The sequence below is a fragment of the Diplotaxodon limnothrissa genome, linkage group LG14, assembly GCF_057381915.1.
Source record: "Diplotaxodon limnothrissa isolate DT_005_m linkage group LG14, D_limnothrissa_male_GT1.1, whole genome shotgun sequence".
Lineage (NCBI taxonomy): Eukaryota > Metazoa > Chordata > Actinopteri > Cichliformes > Cichlidae > Diplotaxodon > Diplotaxodon limnothrissa.
Genome location: NC_140609.1, coordinates 1,383,851 through 1,393,469, shown reverse-complemented (window position 1 = coordinate 1,393,469; position 9,619 = coordinate 1,383,851). Strand labels below are relative to the sequence as shown.

The 9,619-nt window shown below is 41.0% G+C and overlaps 1 protein-coding gene across 2 annotated transcripts; it reads left to right on the top strand.

Moving 5' to 3' along the window:
• Positions 1-1,497: 1,497 nt before the first annotated feature.
• Positions 1,498-7,900, top strand: LOC146618195 (uncharacterized). Of its 2 annotated transcripts, none has more exons than XM_085371389.1 (6): positions 1,498-1,651; positions 2,539-2,613; positions 2,760-2,771; positions 2,885-3,004; positions 6,374-6,522; positions 7,119-7,900. In XM_085371389.1, exons 2-6 carry the CDS (start codon positions 2,547-2,549, stop codon positions 7,323-7,325), a joined length of 555 nt encoding a protein of 184 aa, XP_085227515.1. In that variant the 5' UTR covers positions 1,498-1,651; positions 2,539-2,546; the 3' UTR covers positions 7,326-7,900. The 2 variants fall into 2 exon arrangements, with proteins under 2 accessions (XP_085227515.1, XP_085227514.1); XM_085371388.1 differs by having other exon boundaries at positions 2,885-3,016.
• The last annotated feature ends 1,719 nt before the right edge of the window (positions 7,901-9,619 follow it).

The following is a 9,619-nucleotide window of genomic DNA, read 5'->3' as shown; positions in this document are numbered from 1 at the left end:
GATGTGCTCGGTGTGAGGTCTCGCAGCAAGCTATCAAATACGGTGCATTTCTCAGCTTTTAAAAAAACGCTATGCGTCGCCAGGTGTTTCATCAGATTCGAGGTGTTACCTCCTTTGACAGTATCACAGTATCAGCTTAAAGCACTTGTTGCTGCTGAGTTTGCATATTTTGCTGTGAAGTACAGCCAGACTTTTGACCGCTTCGCCTTGGGCATTTTTAATCTGTAGCTCTGCTCTAAAAGAACGTACGTACCTGGGCCCGCCTACTATCCTCGGAAAGGTAAAATGATTGGCTAGAATCCAAAGTTTATGACATCTCAGGGAAAAAAAATGTGCGCTGCTTTTCGGTCTGGCCATAATGGCACCGGATATCGGTACCCATCCCTAGTCAGGTACTGGACTGACAATGAGTGAAAAGGCACCAGATATTTAAACGAAAGGTGACCTCAGAGTGACCTTCAGGAAGCCTGGAGAACTGGTCCACAAGAAACTCTTGTTAGCAAAACATACAGAAACACGGGGGTGACCCCAGACTTTTCACAGCATTGTTCATTCAGTCTGTGTCCACACAAACTATCCAGCAATTACATTAGCTCATAACTATGTTAACTTTATCTGTCCGGCTTGAGAAAATTAAAATATTTATATTTTAGAGAAAACGGGGTTTGTAGTTCATTAAGTCGGGTTTGACTGTTTCCTTTTTTTCTTCCGCCTGACTTGAAAGTCCCCATCTCACTGCCACACACACATGCACACTAATGACCTGCAATATCTTCACTCGGATCTGATACCAAGTAAAATTCACCCTGGTATGGACGATACTGATCCGATATCAGTGTTTTGTATAAAAACCTGTGTTTGGAAAATCAAAATCAAGAGCAGTGTATCAAATTAGAAGAACAATACTGTGAATGCTTTTCAAGCATTCACACTAATTATATCTTCATAATGAATACAACACATCAGACTACTTGTTCTTGTTTAATTATGAAGAATAATCACACAAGAAATTAAAACCTGAAAAGTCAATAACTACATTTTAAAATATTCAATTAACAATCAAAACAAATGTGACAGATTGAAAAAAAATACAGAAATATTTTTGAGTTGGATTTTTATTTTGTAAAACCTGTAATGGCAGTTTTACTGCATATAGATAACATTCACACTGGCATAAGTTGATACTCAGCCTATATATCAGCTTTGAGTGCTCTCTACAACCTTACCACGCGTCTTTATCGTTAACAGTAATAATGAGCCGTGGCTCATTTATATCAGTATTACAGTCGGAGGGGTAGCAGTCCCTACGAACTGTTTGGATAATATAGTTACTTTCCCCTGTGTTCCTGTTAATCATAAACTACAAATTTACCCCAAATTACCAAAATATGGATATTTTAATATGAGAATCGAGAGTAGAACATAAATATCGTATGGGAGGAATCACACACACACACACACACACAGAGAGAGAGAAAGTGTGACGCTGTAACGCGTTGAGGGAAAGAAACATATGAAGGCACAGTAACGGGGTGAGGTGCAGCTTTCTCCTCCTACAAACGGGCTCATTTCTCTGCCATTCAAAGGGAAGTAAGCGCAGACCTTCCGAGGACAAAGACAACTTCTGCAGGTTTTCAAAGCATCTCCAAAGGTATGTGATGGTTCTATTTATGGTTGAAGCTGCAAACGTGACTGGAAGGCGTCCGGTCACAGTCGTGGCGAAACGTAAATATGCATGCTATTAGTGTTTTTTTACTCCGAGCTCCGTGACCGATAAACAGGAACGTCACGAAGCTTTCGCTGTCTAAATTCGGACTATCAGCTGAGGTTAATGGCGGACCACGAAACATTCACACACATGTCGAATAAAAAAGCATTTTTGGGGGGCGGAGGGTTATAACACTGACCCGAAGGAACGAATCCTAAACAGACTGAAGTTTGCTGAAAGCTGACTTTATGGGGGAACTTTTGTGTGGCATTATGGGTCATCGGGCTCGGCATAACAGGCTTGTAAACACGCCTTTATCTTCTCCTCGGGGTTTGTTCACGACGAGCCCGAGGAATCACCTGAATGTGTTCCCAGCAGAGAAACCCTGACAGACTGCGGTGGACAGTTTGCATTGTTTTTGGACTGCAGCTGATCCTAGCACACCCTGTTCTGCTTGGCTACTTAATAAGCTCAGCACAGCAGCAGATTCTCCACCTGCTGCAGGTTTTGGACAGAGTGTCCCTCATCTGTGATCTCCAGAAATCGACACTTCTACAGTTGCAGTCCAGAGCGCCAGCTGGTCATTGAATGAATTTTCAAAATAAGAGCGAGGTCCACTGAAGTAATAATGTGCATGGATATTTGGTTCTTGTGTGTAGACAGCTGTACACTGCGTTCAGCACAAGTGGCTTTGGTTATAAATGTGTTTAACTTAGAAAAACTGGACCCAAGTTTTCTGCTAAAATGAAATAAGACACAGACTCAAAAATCATGTGTGGATTTACCGTGCACCGTATTCATTAACCAACAAAGGACTGTGTTTGTGTTAGTCTACCTGATGGCGTCCAGCAGCTGCATCAATGTTGAGTTTTTGGATACAGCTGAGGATTCCTTCTACTTTGAAGGTAAAAGGCATTTTATACTTTCTCAGTAGTTGCGCAGTCTGTACATTTAATCATGTCATTATTATAGGTTAATTATACAATTATTTAAATTTTATTTCTATTGTCTTTTTTTCAAAATGTGAACGCGTCCTCTGAAAATCTAAAAGTGGCTTCACCGGGTAAAGGATTTTAATATTTCTCTTTTTTAATTTCATTTTAGAATATGATAGCAGAGTAGTATTGTGAGGCGTGATGTGAAGCTCATCGTCGTGTTGTTCTCTCAAAAATACAGATTTTGAGGAGGATAATTTCAGAAAGTCAGGAGAGTATCATTGGTCCATTGAGAGCAAGAACGGTGCTGGATACCTGATTTTAAACCAAGAAGACACATTCGTGCTCCAGACCTGCTGTGGTAAGACCAGAGGTGGGTTGAGTATCCAAAAATTGTACTCAAGTTACTTTAAAATATTATTACTCAAGTAAAACTGAAAAGTAGTCGTCAAAAAAGTTACTCAAGTAAGAGTAAAAAAGTACTTGGTGAAAAGACTGCTCAAGTAGCGAGTAATTGTTTGAAATGTCCGATTTATTTTATAAATAAATGCTATCAGACAAACAAAAATAAATAAATATACAAATTTTACTATTTTCAACAGGAATATATGTAAAAACATCAAAATAAGGCACAACAATTCTAATTTTCAGATTTCAGTTTTTCACAACATAAAGCTTTTTTCACCAATACCTGCAGTAAATAATATAAACATATAAACAGTGCAAACTATTTCCAGTGAAAAGATATGCTGTAAACTTTATATTCATCTTTGCTCCAAATGGCACAGCAGCCTCAGAGAAAACAGAACGAGGCATCTTCAGCATATGTTCATACAAGGCAGCTCAGTTTACCATAAGTTGTATGGGTGTGCATCTGTTTCTGCATATTTAGCAAAAATGTGCCATTTCTTCACTCAGTGAGGTGATGGTTCAGCTTCAGCAGCAGTTTGCTCTCAACTGTTCAGCAGTGAACAGGAGTCCTGCATGACTAAGATTCCTTCACAAGCTCCTGATGCAGGAAGAGCTGTATTGATTTTGATCGACAGCTTCTTGATGTGAGGAACGCCATGCAATAGATCCACACCTCCAGTGAATGGACATGAAAGGTACCTCTCCAGCCCTGCTTCTGGCTTTCCTGACCCCATGGATCCATCATCTTAGTCGGTTAGGCTGCTGTTTGTGCTGGCCTCATCCAGCTCTGAGTCTAGGTGATGTCTGATGAAGTTGAAACCTGTGGAAAGATGTAAGGTTTTCAAAAGAATTAGCTCTGGTCATTATAGTGCTGTATACACTGCCAAGCTGCAGATGTTTGGCAAGAAGATTCAATCACACTGGAGATGTTTTTTACTAACTCTTGTAGAAAAACAAAATCCTGTCATTCATGTCCCGCACAAACAGTTTGCAATGAATTCCAGATTAAGTTTAAAATAAGAACGCGTGCAAGGCTAAGCAGTGCTCGCCAATAGATCCTCCTGTTTGGCTGTTACTCTGGGAAAAGACGAAAGACGGTGATGGAAGCGCGACTGGAGCTGCGATGTAGCCTCTATAATATTTATATTGTACGAACGTGATAATTCTGTATATTGTAATAACCTGATATTATATTGTTCAAATGTGAAAGGTATATTGTTAGAACAATAAACTTTTCACTTTTCTATGTTTCTTTTGCCTGGGTGGCAGCTCTATGCCTCCGTATCCGAGGCTTTTCAATGTGGCCTCACAAAATTATCACGACTACAACAACCATGAAAAGAGCTGGATGCTGCTCAATCACAGCTGCCTGGTCAATGTTTGTCATTAGTAATTTAGCAAAGTTGACGGTGTGTGTCTGTGTGAGTGAAAGACAGAGAGGGAGAGCGAGGGACAGATTTTGTATGATAAGCTTCATGTTATGGACGCACAGTGTGAGCACTCAGGTCGCATCAGGCCGTATAGTGTGAGACCTGCATCGTGACCTATGAACTTCTAACCCCTGAGATTTAATTGTACAGTTTGAGCAGGAGCTGAATAACGTGACTGAAAGAAATCGCAGTGTTTGCCCAGCTTAATGCAGACTGTTTAAACTGAACAAGCTGCTGCTTCACATAATAAACCCTGCCAGCCGCAGTATTGCTTCTGTTTTAACAGTTAAAGCAGTAGAGACGAGCTGTTTGCATGTGCATTGAACTGTAGCGTCATTAAAGTAACAAGTCGAATTTTGCAAATGTAGCGGAGTAAAAGTACCGTTTCTTCTTTATAAATGTACTCAAGTAAAAGTAAAGAGTATCGTGCAAAAAAGGTACTTTAAAAGTACATTTTTTGCAAAAACTTACTCAAGTAAATGTAACTCGTTACTACCCACCTCTGGGTAAGACAGAGTTCTTGTTGTTATGGTTACTGACTTTTCAGTTCAGTTTGGTTGAACTTGGCAGGCTCAGTAGGTAGAGTGGTGGCCCCATGATCAGAAGGGCAGGGGTTCGATACCCCTGAACAAAGGTACTGTCCCTACACACTGCTCCCCAGGTGCCCAATAATCAATATCAATAAAGTATTCCAAAAAAAAAAAAAGAGCTTGTGCGCTAGCTTCTTCAACATTGTAATTGTTGAAATTTTTTAAGAATAAAGCAACTTGCTGAGAGAATAAAGCTGTTGACGCATGTTGATGGACATTTGTCTGCTTAGTCAGGCAGGGCTGGATCAGGTGACCCCAAATCCTCCCTTAATTACATTGCAATAGGCCTCGGCTGCTGGGGCTTCCCGTGATGCACGATCTCCCGTGATGAGCGTTTCTTGTTCATTCAGTAATGTAAGTCGCTAATGACTTAATGCACAGAGATGTATAAACACATAGTGAGTGAGAAAGGTGACTGAAGAAGAAGTACTCGATGCATCATGCAATCGCCCAGCAGCCTACACCTATCGCAGCATAACTGTTAATAAAGTTAAAAAAAAAATGGGTCAGCACGGTGGTTAGCAGTGTCGCCTCACAGCAAGAAGGTCCTGGGTTTGAATCCACTCTTTAGCCAGGGCCTTTCTATGTGGAGTTTGCATGATCTCCCGTTTCTGTGTGGGATCTCTTCGGATACTCCGGCTTCCTCCCGCAGTCAAAGACCTGCAATTAGTGGGGTTAGGTTAAACGATTATTCACACCTATATGTGAGTGGTTGTGTGTCTCTGTGTTAGCGCTGTGACACACTGGTGACCTGTCCAGGGGGTACCCTGCCTCTCACCCTGTGGCAGCTGGGAGAGGCTCCAGCTCCCTGCGACCCTGAATTGTTTAAGTGGATGGAAGTAAAGACCACTGACTGTACCTTTAAGTGAACAATGCATTTGTAGAACGACTGCAGAGGTCTACACTGTGGAGCGGAAATGATTACAGCAACCAGCAACATGACCAGCTGCCTCTGCAGTGAGTCTCTCTCAATGTGGTGGAATTTCAACCCTAACATGTAGCTAAGTTTAGTGTTAATGTGAGTCCCAAATATAATAGATATAATAATACCATATGTCCAAATCTGCAGTCACTACAGCTGCTGCCTGTCAAAACGTGACCCCAGGATTTTAAATTGGTCGGTCCATTAAAAGCCGAACAAATAAGTTTGTGGAGCGCTGCAGTTTGGTCCTGTTTTGCGCACAGAACAAACTGACACATATAGACGAACAGAACAGCAGGATATCATCACCTTTGTTCTTTAAAACAAGACATAGCTGAATGACATGCTGCTCTTGCTTGTCCTTGTTTCCTCTTCAGAGAAGAAACTCTGCATCTGGAGCTATCGGAGCTCTACTCAAGGAAAAGATGGCACTAAGGAAAAGATGCCAGTCATGATATATACCCTAAAGAATGACCAGACAATGGTGGTATGTTGTAAGGAGCACAAAATTCAAGCTGTACCAATGGTAAGTACAAGAAAAGTCATTCAGAGTTGGTTTTAGTGCAGCGGTCTCCAACCTTTTTTGTGCCACAGACCAGTTTATGTCCAACAATATTTTCACGGACCGGCCTTTAAGGTGTTGCAGATAAATACAACAAAATAAAACCAGTACCAAAAAGAAGATTTATTCATAACACACAGGAAAAGACCCCGAGCTTCAGGTCTCGCGGTCCAGTACCAAATGACTCATGGACCGGTAGCGGTCCGCGGTCCGTGGGTTGGAGACCACTGGTTTAGATATTAATAAGAAACCAGTATATCAGTAAGTGTGTATTTTTACTGGCCCACAAAAAAGCTTTTATTTTTTATGTTTTTAAAAATGAATACAGTTTAATTAATAAATTTGAACCAGCTCTTAAAATGAGAAAAATCATCTCATTCTGCTAGTTTAATTAACATTGATTGTCATCGTTCCTGTTTGACACCATCACTAGACTCCTTAATTCTGCTTATTAAACAACAGTTTAATCTCCACGTGTGAAAGGGCCACTATACTTGATCTGCAGTGCGTCAGGATGACACAGGGATTGTTACTCTTTTTCTCCTTATGTCTGTCCATAGACGCCCCCCACAGACATCCCTGGAACGAATCACGAGGCTTTGTTCTACAAGATGGAACTTAATGGAACTAACAGGTTTAAGTTTGTGTTCTCAGCAGATCCCAAAAAAGTTCTTGGAGTTGTGGATGAAAAAAACGGTCGTTATAAACTGACCCTGCTTACTGAAGGTGACGATGTTGACATGAGAGTTGAGTTTGAGCTCAAATAATTAAAGAAGTTGTCTAAATAATGAAAAAAAGGCATCTGACTTGACTGAATGCAGATATCCGATGTAACAACTTCTTAAAGTCATAACTCAGAGTCACTTTGTGATTTAAATGGAACAAATCTGATCTCAAACCATTTGGAACCTCAACATGCTCCCTGTTGTATCATTCTAAGGTTACAATGTGTCCATCCATAAATCTTTAGTTAAAGGCAGCTTTGAAATGAGTTTTATCTCATTTGAGATTTTGTTAGTATTCAGTTAATCATTGAATATTGTGAGGTTGGACCCATGCATGTTTGGTTTGGGCCCGTGTAACCTCAGATTGAACCCAAAATTAGAACTATAAGCTCATACAACAATCTAGCTATTAGCATTTGTACATAAGAATAAAGGCTTTGTACTTCTTTCATTGTGTTTCTTGTTTTGTCATGAGTGGTGTACTTCAAAGAAAGTTGAAAACGGCCAGGCTCTGTTAGCATGAGCTAGCTCGACTAATCCCCGTCGGAGATGACGGGTAAGACGACAAACACGTCAGAGGAAATCTGTAAATCCTATAAACATAAAAGGCAACACCAGCGCTGTAAAGTAGTCGAGACTAATGTGAGATGAAGTTTTCTGAGGAGACATTATTAATATTCGGCCAGTGTAAAAGGTTCAAATGGAGCCGTGGCACGTACGCACTCGGGGTCGACATGTATACTCTATAAGCTCAACATAACCTGCTAACCCATCCACTGCTCCGTAGTACACCCCAGCTGAGCCTTGATGGAAAGAACAGAGTGACGCCAAATGTGGAAGCTGGAATAAAACATGTTTACTGCACAGGTGTTGTGACATCACACTCACTCCAGCCAAACACAAAGAAGTGCTGGTGTGGAAGCTGCATGCAAAGACTGTACATGTGTACTGTGTATAAGTGCATGTTCCAAGATTAGAATGTAATGGACTGCCATATTAAGTCTTATTTTACTGATTTGGGAACAAAAAGTAAAGTAAGTAAAAACAAAGGTGTTCGCAGGAGAGCAGAAAGAATCAGTGGCTCACGCAGCCCTGGCCCTAAGTTTACCTGCAATTTCTTCTATATATACACCACACATACATTCTCTCATATTGTCAAGATATTAAGATTCTCATTCTATACAATAGCACAGCTATATACTCATGTGAATCAGCAGATAACATTAATTATATATTATTTAATAATAATAATAATAATGGAGTGGATTTATATAGCGCTTTTCAAGGCACCCAAAGCGCTTTACAATACCACTATTCATTCACTCTCACACACTGGTGGAGGCAGCTACAGTTGTAGCCACAGCCACAGCTATATCGCGCCATCGGCCCCTCTGGCCAACACCAGTGGCCAGAGGGGCAGATTAATTAATCTCTTCCATTTTTATACTAATCAAATATGTATTGCTTATATTTATTCTTCAATTAAATTCTTAAATTACTTTGTTTAACTTCCTTGTTTAACCCACGTGTGCGAGACACGTAGATTATTTAAATACCACAACCTCAGAAACCTCTGTGGCAGTCATCAGCTCTGACACACTTAAATCAACATAAGCTTTCTAAGCTGCACATGTTCTACTTTTGACTCAACGTAAGTGTAGCGTGTGTGACACACATTACATTTCAACACCAGTGGAGGTCCAGTGGGGCGGTCCTGGCATCTGAGGAGCTGGTTAGCTTTCCAAGAGCAGAAAATGGCTAGTTCAGACATGTTTTGCATTAACTATAATCTTAATGGAGGGCGAGAGAGAAGCAGAATGGAGCGCTACACCCCGAGGGCGAAAGGAGGAGCCATTGCAGGCCGATTGTGTCACACGCAGTCATCACTGAGCCTGGAACAACCCTGATGCGATCGTGGTCACAGTCGGGCTTGGTCAGGGTCACGAACCTGGCAACCGCTCAGCAGGTACAGGTGTCTGAAGTGGAGCAGGATCGCTTTGGTTCCTGTTTTGGATCTTCATGGTTTCGCCCTCACGTGTACACACAGCGTTTTTTTCCACATGAACACAGGCGGTGACATTTTGGCCTGTTTGGAGGTCATGTGGTTTACCCACGATGTGGGTCCAGAATGAAGGAGCCTTCTTTCTGTTTTTGCTCAAATGTAAAAATACGTTCATATTGAGCCAGAATATGATTCACCTTTTCTTACTTTGGTGATTCTGAATATTTTCTGATGTAGATTGTCTTTAATTCTCTTTCATGATCAGTAGGTGAGGTTGACGTCAGTTTAAGTTAGCATTACTGTGAAATTTAGAGTTTTGTTTTGAAAGCTTTAC